Raw genomic sequence first — 18,870 nt, forward strand, 5'->3', positions numbered from 1 at the left:
GCAGAAGTGTCAATGTAAATACTATAAATAGTATAATTTCTATTGGATCATCTCTAACTTATAATCAATTTTACTCTCTCTTACTGAGAAAATGTTCGGAATTGAAGTATTTTGATATGAGGATCAATTAAACATCAAATATTTTATTTCCAGAAGCTAAGGTTCGCCTTGAATCACTTTGAGGTAACACGTCTATTGATTCTTCATGATATTTTTATGGATTACCACGTTTTTGTCAAAACTTGTCATTTTTAATAGACTCAAAACCTAATCATGGGATTGTTAAGTTAATTGAGGATCAGAAACATTTAAAGTATTTTGAATGGAGTAATTCTTTTGATGATTCTTTTAAGGATGATGATCCTTATGAACAAATTCTTCTTGCACTAGAAAAAAATGTAGAAAGCCTCAATTATTTAAATATTTTCTTCCAAGATGTAGAGGACTATAAACACACATTATTGCACGAGATACTGTACTTCCAAAATTTTATAAATTAAAAGTATTATTTGTTGGTGCTTCTTTTTGTTTTACTCTACAGCAATTAGAATAATTGAAAATAAGTTTATTATGAACTTGAATTCCTTTATATAGATGCAAAAAACTGAATTTTATTCTAATATAATTGAAAATAGTGGAGGACGTCTTAAAATAATTTTTATTCAAACCTTATGACATTATTTACTTTGGATTTAATGATGATGGCTTTAATAAGGATTTTCTCAATTTTATTCGTAAAGTTTATAAAAAGTATCCTTCAATTGAATATTTGTCAATTTTAATTTTACCAACAAAGGATAATTTCATTGAACTTAAAAATTTATTAAAAAGATGTTAGAATTTAAAGTCATTATTAATAGTTATATTAAATAGTAATTACAATGATACTTACGAAGACTATTTAGAATATGGGTATTAAAAATATTAATTAGATCGGCACCAACTAATTTTGATTTGGTAGTGAATTCAAATTTTCTTTAGATATATTGGAGGAAATCTCAGAAAATTGGAGAGGTAGACGTGCACTTTCCATATTTACTATTGATTCTATTTACATAGGAGAGGATTATACAAAAGTAATCAATGAATATAAAAGTAATAGGGTAATCAAAGATTTCGAATATTCGCGTTTTGATTATGGAATTAATTATTGCCATAGATGATCTGATTAGTAAATTATCTTAAACCTTTTTGGGCTTTTATATTTGCAAATACTGTATATTATCAAGAAATTTCTACTCTATGTACTTTTATATAAGTTTTACTGTATAAAAAATAGGAAAATTATTTTTGTATATAATTTTAGGTCAAACAATTTCATTGTCGTCATACTTTGAAAATGACAATTTTGGTATTATCACATGTATTAGTCAACACATAAATGGATAAATAAATTTAATCGAATGAATTTTCATTCATTCCATTAAATGAATGAAGTTTCTTTCTTTTTTTAAAGAGAAATAAAGTATGCTTACAATATGACAATTATTTTCCTTTTTTTTGGATTTGAATTTTTATTAATGCAGATTAGAAGCTAATAAATTCTGGAAAATTCAAATAACGAACGAAATTGCTAAGTTCATCCAACTTCGAGTATATTACGTCATCCCATATATGGCAAAAAATTGGAGATCATCTTTTTTTACTTTCGTTACAAGAAAAAATTTTTTAATGTTTTTCAAACTCCTGCTTAAAAATATCTGTTAGAGAGCCAAAGTTTCTGGTTTTTCAAATAAACTTTAAAAAAGTATAGTATAAATATAGTTTACAACGAAAAACTACCATATGAAGTTAACAGTAGTTGCGAATTCTCTAAGGTAAGTTGCGAATTCTCTAATTAGATTAACTTTAAATTAACTTAAAACTTGCGAAACTCTGAGACTTAATAATATAGTAATTAGTTAAATAATTTATATCAAAAAATTAGCAAGCATCATATTCAAATAAAAATTTTTACTAATACCATTTTATTTTTTTATTATCTTAAGCGTATATGTTCTTTTAAACTAAATACAAAATATTTCATGTGTTGTGAAGTAATAATTAGATTATTATAATTTTATAATGAAATGGAAAGGCAAATAAATTAATTTAATAACCTTGAATTATATATTTGGCGTGGTATTTTCATTAAGTTTTGTCCATAAAAATATATAGAAATATTAATAAATGGTTAAAATGTAGATAGGATGCATTATATTTATTATTTGAACGTATATTTAATAAAATTCATATGGTAGGTTGGGAAATATTTTATTTTTCCAAGAGTTTTCTCGTAAATTTCGTGGTCACGTGATCATATAAAATGATCGTCATATGGTCATATACAAATGATGACGTAATATACTGGACCCTTAAGTTCTTTTTATTTTTTTAAAAAATTTAAAAAAAAAGACATTTGACATTTTCTTTTTTTCTTTTTGTAGAATAACCGGCCAGGCTTCTGGGACGAGTTTCGTCGATAATCATAATTAAACTTTCGAAATTTCTTCCCTTATGTTATTTTTTTTTTGTAGTTTCTTTGGGAACAGCATTTTGAAGGACCTAAGTAAGTTTTTGAAAATGTCTCAATAACTTTCTTTAAAACGGTTTATTACATTTTTTTATAGAACTACCTTAAGGAATAGTACTATTATTGAGTACCATTGTAGACTATATAGCATCCCTTAAATACACATTTAGATTGAAGATAAGTATGTTTTATATGCATGGTTCAACTTTATTTCAGAACCCGTGAGTTTTCGAATTTAAAAAACAAGGAACATTTTTGCTAACGTCTATTTTATCTTGATAGTTATAATAACAAGAGTGTAAGTCCAAATGACTTTAAATATATTGTTTCTCCCATTGGAAAATTGATGATCATGATGTTAAAGCAATTGAATCAGGTCGACAAAATATTTGTTGAAATTTGTATAATTTTTTTTTAAGTTATCTAAAAAAGAAGTCTCAAAAATTCCCCTCCCTTTTATGTCATATGACTTCATATAAAATCATGGGATTCAATAATTGATGAACGCGTCTTGCACTCTTAAAATTAAAAATGAATATTTATTGTTATTATGTAAATTAAGTAGTTGAAAATTTTTACTTATTGTTTTATACATATATTAATTTAATAAATAATAATATTATTGTTACATAATTTTTTTAAATAATAATTTTTAATTATTCAAATCATATGACTTTTCGTAGAGGTAGATTATATTTTTAATTTAATTTCCAATAAAAAAAGAGATCTTAGATAAAATCATTCACACAATTTAATCTAAGAATTTTTTCTTTTTTTTTACGATCGTCTAACCTAATAAAAAAATTTTAATAAGTTATTTTATATGAACGATTATCAGAAAACTATCAATGTAAAAATTACTACATAATTTAAATATGGCAAGAAAATTTATAATCTTTTAAATAACATTCATATTTTTTTTTAAACAAAACAATTCTATAGGATACTTTCTAAACAAAATAAGAGAATTTAGTACTTTTTATCGATTTTTATGCATTTATTTATTTACTTATTTTTTTGGTCTAGTTATAAATCGGAATAATAAAATAATCTACTAATAAAAAAATTAATTTAGTTAGTGAAATCTATGCGAAGGTAAATAGAAAAATTCTTTGATCTGATAATTCAAATCTTAAACAATTTTTATTAACAAAAAAAAAAAATAAATAAAATACATGGAATAATAAAAAATTTTCAATTGTTTTTAATTTTTTTTTCAACTGCTAAAAGTAACCTCTTTTTTTGATCAACTTTTTAAAGTTAACTTGTAATTGCTATTTACTAACTTTTTTTAAAACTGGGAAAAACACTCTATCAGACAAATTTTGCAAATGAGAAAAAATTATATTTGAATGCCTCTTGTTCGGCAGTCGTTAGGCCAGGTATTGAGACGTACAGTGCTGAACAAAAAGTAACGATACGTATATATATGTATAAAATTTTGTTTTTGACAATTCTCTTTAGAATGCCGATCTTCCATCGATTTAGACTTCCCTTTTTAGTATTCATATTATTTATTTTCGTTGTTGTGAAACACTATTGTATCAAAGCTTACGGTCGCACAGAATAATCTAATTTGGAAAATTTTCCGGAGCTCGATTCCGGTATTTTATTACATAAATGAAATTCCCATTTTACTTATATCTCTACTTCGAAATTATTTTATTAATAATAGTCATAATATTTCTAAAAAATATTTCACTTTCAAAAGATTATTTTAAGCCTCTCTTTTGTTTTTTTTTAATAAAATGCCCAATCTCAATAAAGACATTCTTTTTTTGATATTTGAAGAATTACAAGATGATTCAAAATCCCTCTTTTCATGTCTAATGGTTAGTAGACTTTGGTGTGAAACAGCTGTTCCAGTTTTATGGAGGGACCCTTGGTCTTATAGTGGTATCATTTATGGAAATAAAAGCTACTATTTATTTATCATTATTACTAGCTATTTTTTTGATAATATTAAAAATTTCATAACAGAGGAAAGAATCCAATCTCCTTCAGTTATAGTTAAACCTATCCTGTTTGATTATTTATCCTTCTGCAGAAGTATTAACATAAGTATTATATATAATATAATTTCTATTGGATCATCCTTAGCTTATAATCAATTTATTATACAACAAGAATTTTATTATTTCTTTATGAACAAATGTCAAGAGTTGAAATATTTAGATATGACATCAATTGAACATCAAATATTTTACTTTCCAGAAGATAAGACTTGTCTTGAGTCAATTTGTGAATTAAAATGTGATACATCTATTGATTCTTCATACTTTTATGGATTATCCCAATTCTGTCAACGTATACAGAAACTCGTCATTATTAATATAGACTCAAACCCTAATCATGGGATTGTTAAATTAATTGAAGTCCAGAAGAACTTGAAGCATTTTGAATGGAAAGATGATTTTGACTATGATTTTCATACAGAATATCTTTATAAAGAAAGTTTCCTTGCTCTAGAAAAGAAAGCAGAAAGTCTCAATTATTTAAGGATATATTTCTATTATGTAGATGATCATGATTATACATTATTGTTAGAGATACTTCTAAAATTCTATAAACTAAAGGTATTAATAATTGGTGAACATCTTTTTCTTAATAAAGAACAATTAGAAAAATTGAAAAAGCAGGTTTATCCCGAACTTGAAATCCTTAATATAGAGTATAATAGATTAAATACAGTTTCTAGTATAATTGAAAATAGTGGAGGGCGTCTCAAAAAAATTTTGTTCAAACCTTATAACATTATCGACTTTGAATTTGGTGACGATAACTTTAATGAAAATTCTCTCAATTTTATTCGTAAAGTTTATGAAAATTGTCCTTCAATTGAATATTTGTCAATTTTAATTTCACCAACAAAGGAGATTTTCTCTGAATTTGAAAAATTATTAAAAAGATGTCAAAATTTAAAGTCATTATTAGTTATATTAGATAATTATGATGATAATTACGAAGACGATTTAAAAGATGGAGGAGAATTATTAAAAATATTAGTTAGATCGGCACCAACTAATTTTAAAGAAATTAGATTTGGTAATGAATTCAAATTTTCTTTAGAAATGTTGGAAGAATTCTTAGAAAATTGGAGAGGAAGAAGTGAACTTTCTTTATTTACTATTGATCCTATTTACATAAGCGGGGATTATACAAAACTGATTAATAAATATAAAATTGATAAAGTAATCAAAGATTTTAAATATTTGAGTAATGAATACTATAGATTTAATTATTGTATAGATGATCTTGATTAATTAATAAATTATTCTAAATATTTTTTTGGGCTTTTACATTTTTAGAATTAATTGTAAGCAAAGTAAGAAATTTCTACTCCATGTGTTTTTAATATACCATGTATGAGTTCTACTTTCGTTTTAACTAATTTTTTTGCATTAAAGTTTATTTGACCGCCTAATAAATATAAACTATACTCAATTTAGGCTTTTGATAAACTAACTTATCATTGTTCTAGACTATAATTTTCACTCCAACCAAATGGATGATACCCAAATATTTGATTTGAGTTTTTGATATTTATTATGAAACGTTTCAGCATTTGTCATGTAATGTCATGTTTTTAGATATCTTTGCGATGTTTTGTACTTAAATAATTCGCATGTGATTAACTATTTTTTCCATGTTGACTAGTTGTTTTTTTTTGAAGTATCTTAGAAAAAAAAGTTACACATCTAAAAGAGCTCGTCTTTGATTTACATTAGTGATACTAACGGCCTGAAATGAAACAATTATAGAGAATTTTCTCCAAAAAAGACATTTAATGAAAAACTTGGAGGAGAAAGGGTATTTTCTCAACACTTGTTATTTTTAGTAGAATTAATTTAAATTTAGCAGAAAACGTTTAATAATTTTTTAATCAATGCACGCGCTTCTATCTTCAGTTAACCTCATCTATTTCTCCATTATCAAGATAACTTTTGATGTATCAGATCGAATTGAACTTTTTTTCTTTTAGGATTAAACTGTTACTATTAATTAATAATATGTAACTTGTAAAAAAAACGTTAAATCTGTCTTGACAACTTGCAATAATCATTGAGTTTCTTATTTTTAAATTGATCAGAATATCATTGAATATCAGATGAAGTTGGTGCTAAAGTTATAAAAAATTTAATGATGTTTTATGTGCAAATAATGTTAAGTGAAAGAGGTTGACATAATTTACTTAATGATTGGTCTTTCACGTTTTAGTAGAACTTGCATTAAATCCTGTTTTCATAGCTTTGATAAATACAGTTGATTAATTTCTTGACAAAGAAAGGAAATGGGTAAAGAATAATGTATATGATAGGTATGAATACTTAATAATTATTATTAACAACATAAACTTTTTTTATGAAATAGCTAATAATTTTTATCCATATGAAAACTTTGATTTTACAAAAAATTCAATATAAATAATTTAATTATATGCTATATACTTATATTACACCAAAAATACTTATTTAATTTTACGTTATTAATCCAAACACTACTACTCTAACCATTCGATGAATGGCAATATTATTATGAAAAAGATATGAATAAATCAGCACTTTAAATTCATACTTATTTATTACTGTATTAGGTGATTGTATTAAAACTGAATTTAATTGTAGTATGTAAACTTTTAAATTTAAGTAAATGAATATTGTAAGTTATTCTTTAAATTTATAATTTCTCTTATATTTTAAGTATTATGAATAAATGAAAGGATTAGAATCCCATATAAATTTAATTCAAATAGCTTGATGAATAGTTTTAAAGCATGTAACTGAAATTTGGATTTTGGAAAAGAGGTCAAACGATCTGTACCTGTTTAATAAATTATGTAATGTTTATAATATATATACACATATGAACATGATTTTCAGTTGAAATATAACTTAGATTCGATAAGATAAAAAGATTTTAATCAGCAAGTGTTAATATTAACTTTGTTGATCAGTTACTAGAAGCTTCAATAATTGTACTCGTAATTAAGATTAAGGAAGATCAAAAAGTAAAGGTGTGTGATGCGAAAATAATATTATTGAGTTCTGATTTCAGACAATTGATATTATTACATCAAATTTGTAAAGAACTCTAGGTAGTGTGAAGATTTCTTTATTATCTACTAAAATAAAATATACAAATATGATCACCTTAATTGAGAATCAAATAATTTCTCATGTATAATTCCCTGTGTTTACTATTTGATTAAGTATATAAATATATAGAATATTAAATTTTAATAATAATATAAATTTATATTTTAAATCAATGTAAAAAAAATGTCTACATATATTTACTATATAATCAGTGTTAAACAAAGATTACATACCAAATACTATTATTAAAAAAAAAGGGATTTAGTTTTATTAATCACTTTCATTCTTGATTGATATACTACAAAAAAAACAAATTTTAATAAATTTATGACAGAAAAAAACAAAATTTAAATGAATATAATCATACCTTGTAAAGTCCAGTATAGAGCTCCGAATGGGTCAGGTCAGGTCAGGTTAATTGATAAACCTGACCTGAAATTTTTTTTCAGGTCAGGTCAGGTCAGGTTATATCAGGTTGTCTGTTTGACCTGACCTGACCTGAAACCTGAAAATTTCAGGACTATTTTTATTAAAGTATTGAAAAAAAACGGTACAAAACTTTTTTTTTTAATATAATATTATGAAAAAAAACGTTTTTGCAACGTTTTTTATTAAAATATTGAAAAAAAATATTGCAAAACGTTTTTTTTAATATAACATTATGAAAAAAATGTTTTCGCAATGTTATTATTGAAATATAAAAAAAAAAACGTTACGAAACATTTTTTTAATATAATATTATGAAAAAACGTTTTCGCAACGTTTTTCTCGAAATATCGCAACTCACTTTTATTATATAAAATCAATATAAAAAAGTGAATCGCAATACCGCAACTCACTTTTTTTATATAGAATCTATATAAAAAAGTGAATCGCAATACTGCAACTCACTTTTATTATATAAAATCAATATAAAAAAGTGAATCGCAATACTGCAACTCACTTTTATTATATAGTAGAATCAATAGTTTCAGGTCAACAGGTCAATCAGGTCAGGTCAATCTTCATACCTGACCTGAATTTCAGGTCAGGTCAGGTCAGGTTTCCTAAATTTGGCTGACCTGTTCGGAGCTCTAGTCCAGTAATCGAGATGTATAATAAGCATTAACTGGTTATTTCAGTAGATAAAAGATTCACTCTTACATATAATACTAGCCTTAACCAATAATAATGTTTAATTTTGTATTATGGTTATTTTTAAGTGAATCATAGTGTAGTCAATAAAGTTTGAATTTTAATGGCCTATTTTATAATACTGTTCAGAATTACGAAATTCATGGTGGCACAAAATAGTTGAAGTAACGTGAACTATGGTTTTAATCATCAGACTATTGATGGGAGAGAGAATTTCTACACAACCTCAAGAACACCACCAAAAAATTTTCAGTAGTAACGTGACTTTGTACACAGTGAAATTTGATAACCCAGATCTATCAGTTCCACTAAAAATATCCAGTTTATCTAGGGATGGGAATGGCTCGTTCAGTTCCATTTTAGTTTACCATCGGTTTCACGTCAGTTCGCATTAAGAAAAATATGAGCTACATGTGTCAAATTAAAGACACAAGTTGAACATATGTTGATTATGAATTAAAAAATTTTTGATTGGTTAACATTCAATAGTTGGTTCATGATCATCATAATTTTGATGTTGAACCAGTTTTTAGAACCAGTTCGGAACTGGTTCAGTTCAATTTTTAAAAGCTATTAAAAATTGTTTTTGACATAAAATTTTCTTTTTTTTTTATTTATTGTAAAAATATTAGTGTTTCTCTATTCCCAATAAGATTTTTGGCTCGTATAAGTTCAAAACCCACGAGATTTTGATCAGTTCCAAAAACCACAAAAACTGCTCAAAATTATGTAATTGAACTGACCCCATCCCTAGGTTTATCGGGATATCTGTTATAGCGAAAAAATTTTGATATATTGGAAATCTATTATACTGAATTTTTTTAAAGAATTCATGCTAATAAAATTAATATACACTATATTTTAATTTTTCATCTTAGTTTTAAGTTGAAAATGAATACAAAATATTTTTAATTGAATATATAAGTAATATATAACTTCGGCCGGAATTAAGATTTTTATAATTCTGGCCAAAATTAAGATTTACCGCATCACGTTACTTAAATTTTATTGGGTAATGATCACATGATCTGGTTTATCGAATTATTTTTACTATAGCTGGTTAGAAAATTGATCCGTTATATCAAATATCAAGCTTTTACTAGTAAACTTTGGTATATCGAAATTATTTTAATATACGTGATTTGGTTCCAGCAAAAAAGTCCAGTTTAGGGCCAAATTCGGTTTATCGAAGATCCAGTTAATCGAATTTCACTAATTCACTGTGTACTACTAATCTAAAAATAATAGAAGTAATATTTCTCATAGTTCTTACTTCTCAGTTCTCACCCCAACTATTTTGTATTTGCGTGTTTTTTCCAGTAATTCACCTTGAAATATATATTATTCTTTTTATTATAGTTTATTCTATTCTATTTTCTTAAACTTATTGTATTTTATTTTGTTGTGATTAAATACAAAATTTATAAAATTTATTTACAACCTTGGAGTATAAAGGTGAACTATTAAGTTTTGAATAAGAATAAGACTTTTAATACATTATAAAAATTATCTTTTTATTACTATTATTAAATTATATAAATAACACGAAGATTTATTGTTAAATTTCTAAAATAATAAATAATTTATTCACTTATCTTAAAAAAAAACCAACAATAAATTTTATAAAGTGAAAAGGACGATAACTGATAAGAAATAATTAAATTAAACGTTTCTACATTTCTTTACATTTTTTTTTTATAAAATCTGCAAGTATTTTTAAGATAAATGTTCACTCACTTTATTTTTTTTCTTGAAAAAAGTTGCGAAAATTTTTCTAAGATAATGTTGTACAAAATAAATCTGACCAATAAAACTCGTCAAGTCACGTTACCGAAATTTTTTGGTGGGTAGTTAAATTTCTACCATTGGCACGTGACTTGCAGGCGCAGTAAAAATTTCTGCGCATTAAATTATGCAGTTTTATATATTTTTTATGCATAACTTTGATACAGAATTTCGTATGAAAAAAAAACTGGATTAATTATAAATTCATTACAATAAAAGGTTTTATTCTATCGAAAATTTAATATAATGAACGAATCTAATGGAGGATATGGTATATCAAGTTCTGACGATATTTGTAAAGAGTGCTACGGAGATGAGTAGTGTAGATATGTAGTGTGGTCCCCTATGTGACAGTTTACACGGGTGATAAATAACACGACTGGCCAAACACGTGATTTGGAGTGGCCGAAATGCTATTCATCACTTGTGTATGGTTCACACCCTTATTTTACACACTGTTACACACTGCTAAATATCACCATACACTACACAGGTGGTCGACCCTACACCACTGGTATTCGTCTTACCTATTTGTAAATGGTCTCGGTCGTACTAGGTTCATTAAAAAGCCTTATGAAATTTTTGCTTTTATAAATGCCAATATAGTTTAAATTGGGTTCATTTATTTATCTATTTTCGCTGTTGTGAAACATTATTATTGTATCAAAGTTTATGGTCGCACAGAATAATCCAATTGGGAAATTTGCCGGAGTTGATTCCGATGTACATAAATAAATCACTTTTCGTTTTTTTTTTGTTTTCGGATAAAAAATGTTCAAACTCAGCAAAGACATTCTTTTCTTAATATTTGAAGAATTACAAGATGATTCAAAATCCCTTTTTTCATGTTTAATGGTTAATAGATTTTGGTGTGAAACAGCTGTCCAAGTTTTATGGAGGGACCCTTGGTCTTATAGTGGTATCAATTACAGAAATAAAAGCTATTTGTTTGTTATTATTACCAGCTATTTTTTTAATAATATTAAAAAATTTATAACAGAAGAAAGTATCCAATCGTCTACAGTTTTAGTTAAATTCACCCTGTTTGATTATTTATCCTTCTGCAGAAGTATCAGCGTAAATACTATAAATTGTATAATTTTTATTGGATCAACTTTAGCTTATAACCAATTTATTATACAACAAGAATTTTATTATTTCTTTATGAAAAAATGTCCAGAGTTGAAATATTTGAATATGAAATCAATTAAACATCAAATATTTTACTTTCCAGAAGCTAAGAATTGTCTTGAATCACTTTGTGAATTAGAATGTGATACATCTATTGATTCTACATACTTTTATGGATTATCACGTTTCTGTCAACGTATACAGAAACTCGTCATTATTAATATAAACACAAAACTTAATAATGGGATTGTTAAATTAATTGAAGTTCAGAAGAGTTTAAAGCGTTTTGGGTGGAGAGATGATTTTTATGATGAATTTTTTACAAATGATGATGATCCATACGAACAAATTCTTCTTGCTCTGGAAAAGAAAGCAGAAAGCCTCAATTATCTAAGATTATCGTTCCACTATGTGGAAAATTATGAACACACATTATTGTTAGAGATACTTCCAAAATTTTATAAACTAAAGATATTAATAATTGAGGACTATCTTCTTCTTAATGAAGAACAATTAGAGAAATTTAAAATGCAGGTTTATCCCGAACTTGAAATCCTTAGTATAGAATATAATAGATTAAATACAGTTACTAGTATAATTGAAAATAGTGGAGGGCGTCTCAAAAAAATTTTGTTCAAACCTTATAACATTACCGACTTTGAACTTGGTGACGATAACTTTAATGAAAATTATCTCAATTTTATTCGTAAAGTTAACGAAAATTGTCCTTTAATTGAATACTTGTCAATTTTAATTTCACCAACAAAGGAGATTTTCTCTGAATTTGAAAAATTATTAAAAAGATGTCAAAATTTAAAGTCATTATTAGTTATATTAGATAATTATGATGATAATTACGAAGACGATTTAAAAGATGGAGGAGAATTATTAAAAATATTAGTTAGATCGGCACCAACTAATTTTAAAGAAATTAGATTTGGTAGTGAATTCAAATTTTCTTTAGAAATGTTGGAAGAATTCTTAGAAAATTGGAGAGGAAGAAGTGAACTTTCTCTATTTACTATTGATCCTATTTACATAAGCGGGGATTATACAAAACTGATTAATAAATATAAAATTGATAAAGTAATCAAAGATTTTAAATATTTGAGTAATAAATACTATAGATTTGATTATTGTATAGATGATCTTGATTAATTAATAAATTTATTCTAAATATTTTTTTGGGCTTTTACATTTTTAGAATTAATCGAAGAAATTTCTACTCTATGTATTTTTAATATACCATGTATCAGTTCTACTTTCGTTTTAACTAATTTTTTGCATTAAAGTTTATTTTACCGCTTAATAATACTCAATTTAGGCTTAAATAATGATAGAATATTAGGTTTATTTTTCATGTATAATTCCTTGTGTTTACTATTTGATTAAGTATAGAAATATATAGAATATTAAATTTTAATAATATTTCCATATCAATGTAAAAAAAAATATCTACATATATTTACTATATAATCAGTGTTAAACAAAGATTACATACCAAATACTATTATTAAAAAAGGGATTTATTTTTATTAATCACTTTCATTCTTACAAAAAAAAAACAAATTTTAATAAATTTATGACAGAAAAAAAACGAAATTTAAATGAATATAATTATACCTTGTAAAGTCCAGTAATCGAGATGTATAATAAGCGTTAACTGGTTATTTCAGTAGATAAAAGATTTGCTCTTCTATACTCTTCTTATCCATAAAATTGCTTCATCTCCATCAAATAACAATATGAATAATTAAATACTAGTAAAATCAATTCTTCCACTTCAACAGCAGTTGGTCTTTTTTCTAGATTTAAATCTCAATACTTTTTCATTAAGTCCATTTACTTGCATGTTTGTTAATAATTAAATAATAATTTTTAACTTTATATAATAAATCAATTATCAACAGTTTTAAGATCTCACTAAAATATAATATGGGTTAAGAAATAATTTTTAATATGTTTCAAAAATTAAACTTCAACAAAATATAATATTATTCAATATGAGTTATCATATTGTATTATTGAAATAGCAACTGAAATTCTAAACGGTGAATAGAAGAATGTGCCCAGCATAGCGGACATCCCTATTTTATCACAATTTTGTTGATCATTTGTTGATCATTTGTGTGATCTTATCACATAATAAAAGTGCCGTCCGTTATTTATCAACAGATAACAGGGAAAAATTTTACTTAATACATGTCAAAATAAATAATTTACCCTTGTATTTTCAAGATCTAAACAAAAAGATTTTGTTCTTTTATTAAAAGTCCATTAATAACAAATAATTAGCTAAATTCTCTATAAGAAAAAAACCTGTATTATAGGCCAAAACCCTGTATTATTTTTTTTGTAAATTATATATGATAAAAGGAATGTTTATGCAAAGTTTTAAGTTTCGGCCTTGCATATTCAGCTCTGGCCATCAATTTTTGTCCGGTGATCAGCTGAAATTTCAAATTATCACATATTAATAATATAGTATGCAAAAATTAAAGAATTATATTAAAATTATGTAATTAAGTTATGTAACAATTAAGGTGCCACACTTTTGATTTATTTTGTTAGGAATTTACTTTGCTAGATACTTTTTTAAAATTTTTAATTGTTTTTAATAATAAGAAAAATGTGATCGGCAAATGATCGGCAAAGTGATATAAAGCATGTCCGCTATGCTAATGTGCCCTAAGAATATTATATTAGTTATTGTACTCAAATAATTTGTTTTTGGGCGTAATCTGAGAAAATGTCATATTTTATTATTTTCTTTATTCCCTTTATATCATTAGCCAGGGCAGTGACATATATTAGCTAATATTAGTTTCATAAGGGGCCTTACCCCACCCCAGGTAAGATCTTTTTTAGCCAATAATATTCAACTATACATACTATAAAACTAGTTTTAACCAATAAAAATGTTTAATTTTGTGATACGTAAGACTTTACTTAACCCCACGGTCCCCACCCCTAAAATATTGGCTAATATATGTCATTACCCTTATTAAAAGAATGGTTATTTTTAAATGAATCATAATGTAATCAATAAAAATTTGGATTTTAACGTTGTAACTCTGGCATAGTTTATAATTCTGGTCAGAATTATGAAATTCATGGTGGCACAAAATAGTTGAACAAACGTGAACTATGGTTTTAATCATCTGGACGATTTGGGTTAAGATACGGATCCGGAATAAAATATGGATAAATCTCAATAATCTCAGACTATTGATCATCAGGAAGGCGGGCCAAAATTAAAGGTATATTGGTTTATTGTGTGGTTTAATATAATATTAGCACGTGACTTGCAGGCGCAGTAAAAATTCTGTGCACATGCATAATTTTGATTTCACGTATACACTCATTTTATAATTTGGTATGAAAAGCTGGATTAATTATAAACTCATTACAAAAAAAAATTTTATTCTATCGAAAATTTAATATATGAACGAACCTAATGGAGGATTCGGTGTATCAAGTTCTGACTTTATTTGTAAATGGTCTCTGTCGTACTAGAAATTTTTGCCAATATAGTTTAAATTGGGCGTCATTTATCTATCTATTTTCGCTGTTGTGAAACATTATTATTGTATCAAAGTTTATGGTCGCACAGAATAATCCAATTGGGAAAATTTGCCGGAGTTGATTCCGATGTACATAAATAAATCACTTTTCTTTTTTTTTTGTTTTTTGGATAAAAAATGTTCAAACTCAGCAAAGACATTCTTTTCTTAATATTTGAAGAATTACAGGATGACTCAAAATCCCTTTTTTCGTGTTTAATGGTTAATAGATTTTGGTGTGAAACAGCTGTCCCAGTTTTATGGAGGGACCCTTGGTCTTATAGTGGTATCAATTACAGAAATAAAAGCTATTTGTTTATTATTATTACCAGCTATTTTTTTGATAATATTAAAAAATTTATAACAGAAGAAAGTATCCAATCGTCTTCAGTTTTAGTTAAATCCACTCTGTTTGATTATTTATCCTTCTGCAGAAGTATCAAAGTAAATACTATAAATAGTATAATTTTTATTGGATCAACTTTAGCTTATAACCAATTTATTATACAACAAGAATTTTATTATTTCTTTATGAAAAAATGTCCAGAGTTGAAATATTTGAATATGAAATCAATTAAACATCAAATATTTTACTTTCCAGAAGCTAAGAATTGTCTTGAATCACTTTGTAAATTAGAATGTGATTCATCTATAGATTCTGCATACTTTTATGGATTATCACATTTCTGTCAACGTATACAGAAACTCGTCATTATTAATATGGACACAAAACTTAATAATGGGATTGTTAAATTAATTGAAGTTCAGAAGAACTTAAAGCATTTTGAGTGGAGAGATGATTTTTATGATGAATTTTTTACAAATGATGATGATCCATACGAACAAATTCTTCTTGCTCTGGAAAAGAAAGCAGAAAGCCTCAATTATCTAAGATTATTGTTCCAATATGTGGAAAATTATGAACACATATTATTGTTAGAGATACTTCCAAAATTTTATAAACTAAAGATATTAATAATTGATGATTATCTTCTTCTTAATGAAGAACAATTAGAGAAATTTAAAATGCAGGTTTATCCCGAACTTGAAATCCTTAATATAGAATATAATAAGTTAAATACAGTTTCTAATATAATTGAAAATAGTGGAGGGCATCTTAAAAAAATTTTACTTAAACCTTATAACATTATCGATTTTGAACTTGATAATGAAAATTCTCTCAATTTTATTCGTAAAGTTTATGAAAATTGTCCTTCATTAGAATATTTGTCAATTTTAATTTCGTCTACAAAGGAGAATTTCACTGAACTCGAAACATTACTAAAAAGATGTAAAAATTTAAAGTCATTATTAATAGTTATATTCGATAATTATGAGGATACTTACGAAGACAGCTTAAAATACGGGAAAGAACTATTAAAAATATTAATTAGATCGGCACCAACTAATTTTAAAGAAATTAGATTTGGTAGTGAATTCAAATTTTCTTTGGAAATGTTGGAAGAATTCTTGGAAAATTGGAGAGGTAGACGTGCACTTTCTCTATTTACTATTGATCCTATTTACATGAGAGAGGATTATACGGAATTAATCAATAAATATAAAAGTAATGGGGTAGTCAAAGATTTTGAATATGGTTCAATTAATTATCGTATTTAATGAGTTGTAAGATAAAATGTGTAACAAGAATTCAAAATATTATTTGTAAAAATTTGCAGTAAATGTTTTTTCTAAGATTATAATACTAGTTATTCTATCAACGTTTCGTGGATATCAGATCTGATTAATAATAAATTATTTTCTAATATTTTGACTTTTACATTTGCTGACATTTGTGACATTTGATAATTTAAATACCGTATATAAAATCTGAATTAATTATAAATAACGGAAAATCTCTTTTTCATGTTATTCCAGTAGTCAAACATCATAGTTGTCATAATGCGAATGAGGGAGCATTATGGATATTTTTTTAAAAGAATGTTTTTAAAAAAAATAAAATACCAAAGTTGTACCGCAAGAATTTACGTAATATTAAAAGAATCCTTGTTTGCTTCTTTTTATGTCTTGCTTTATAAATAAAATAAATAAAAAATGAGTGTTCCGAAAGGATCGGGTCAAACCCGGGTTATTGACCCTTAGCCCGGCGACCCGATGCTTTTTATTATATTTTTAACTAAAAATTTAAATTTTTTTATATTACTGTAAATACAACTTGACGGGCCGAACCCGGGTTATCTGAGTCAGACTATAATTGGGTCAAGTCGAATCCGGGTCATTACTTTTACGCTCGGGTCGAGTTCGAATACACCTCAAAACCCGACCCGATTCGACCCCTTCGTAACAATAATATGATGTAATGGAAGATTAAATTCTGGGAGCTTAATTGATCCAAAAACTAGAAAAAAAAGGTTTAGAAAATTAAATATTAAGTTATCGGTCAAAACTGAACGTTGGTCTGATAGATTGTGAATTCAAATTTCATCTGATCTGACAGACCTATGCGCGATATCGCAAGTGCACAAAAACCAAAACATATATATCTGTGAATCAAAAGGTAAGAATAAACTGAAACCCTTGTTTTGTTTTATCTATAATATAAAATTTATACTATATGTTCAGGATTAGAAGAAATCTAATGTGGAACCAGCGTTTTACTAAATCTATGCGGGAATGAAAAAGGGTCTATGAATGGGACTTTGGAATATTATCAATATTATCATTACTGCAATTGAAATATAGTTCATCGATGACTTGATTATAAATAGTATTTGTTCAAAAATTTTATTTTTTTACGTGTGAAATTAAAGGAATAGCGCTTTTATCGTGATTCATCTTTTTTCTTGTATGTATTTTCAAATCAAGCTCAAGAGTCATTATTATCCACAACTGAAAAATGTCCAAAAGAATGGGAATTATTTATATTTAATTGTTTATTTATTCATTTATTTACGTTATTAGAATTCAATGGATATGTTATCGAAAATTTTCCACGACATGGATATTTGGTAGTGTTAAAATTTTTTAGTGATTTTAATGATTTTAAAGAGCGTCCATCGATCAAAGATTTTGTGCTTCGATAAACTTTTTGTCAATCTTCGTCGTTAAGTAGTATAAGAAGTACTATATTACCATTGCCATATATCATATCAACTTAATTTCGATAATTAGACTGCTACAAATTATAGAATAAGATTAGTGTCACTTTTTATTCGCTTTCGCACAAGTGTAACGATATAGTGTTAACTATGGTAATAAATCTAATACTATCTTAACTCCTCCTTTCACCTTAATTTCATTTAACTAGTAGTCTGATCATGTGATTTAATGTGAAAATTTTTTTTCTTTATAGTCGTCCTTTCCAATAATAAAAGTTTTTAAAACTCTTTCAAAACAAAATTTTTTACACAAGAAATTAAATAAAAAAAAAATTTTTTATTGAGATAGATTTTTTATTGAGCCAGATTATAGATACTAGTACATTTACTTATATAAATGTACTGACCAAATATTTATATTTTCTTATTTCTAAAATTTTTGAAATAAGAAATTAATATTTTTTGAAATAAAAGAATCGCTATCTCTAATGTATTAGATGGTATATCCAGATAGTTATATTTGGTTTCTGCTTTAAATTTTTGATGTACCTGTTTTTACCATTTTTTATTAGGCTAAAAAAAACAAATTA

The 18,870-nt window shown here is 25.6% G+C and overlaps 3 protein-coding genes across 3 annotated transcripts; all 3 read left to right on the forward strand.

The window, feature by feature from the left end:
- Positions 1–4,260: 4,260 nt before the first annotated feature.
- On the forward strand, positions 4,261–5,808 carry OCT59_012966 (uncharacterized protein; the record flags this gene model as incomplete). Its single annotated transcript, XM_066140505.1, has 1 exon — positions 4,261–5,808. The coding sequence occupies one exon, from the start codon at positions 4,261–4,263 to the stop codon at positions 5,773–5,775; it is 1,515 nt and encodes a 504-aa protein (XP_066001384.1). The 3' UTR covers positions 5,776–5,808.
- Positions 5,809–11,298: 5,490 nt separating this feature from the next.
- On the forward strand, positions 11,299–12,816 carry OCT59_012967 (uncharacterized protein; the record flags this gene model as incomplete). The annotated part of the gene is made up of 1 exon (XM_066140506.1): positions 11,299–12,816. One exon carries the CDS (start codon positions 11,299–11,301, stop codon positions 12,814–12,816), a length of 1,518 nt encoding a protein of 505 aa, XP_066001385.1.
- A 2,543-nt stretch (positions 12,817–15,359) lies between these two features.
- On the forward strand, positions 15,360–16,841 carry OCT59_012968 (uncharacterized protein; the record flags this gene model as incomplete). The annotated part of the gene is made up of 1 exon (XM_066140507.1): positions 15,360–16,841. The coding sequence occupies one exon, from the start codon at positions 15,360–15,362 to the stop codon at positions 16,839–16,841; it is 1,482 nt and encodes a 493-aa protein (XP_066001386.1).
- Between the last annotated feature and the right edge of the window lie 2,029 nt (positions 16,842–18,870).

This window comes from Rhizophagus irregularis, chromosome 20 (genome assembly GCF_026210795.1).
Source record: "Rhizophagus irregularis chromosome 20, complete sequence".
Classification (NCBI taxonomy): Eukaryota; Fungi; Glomeromycota; class Glomeromycetes; order Glomerales; family Glomeraceae; genus Rhizophagus; species Rhizophagus irregularis.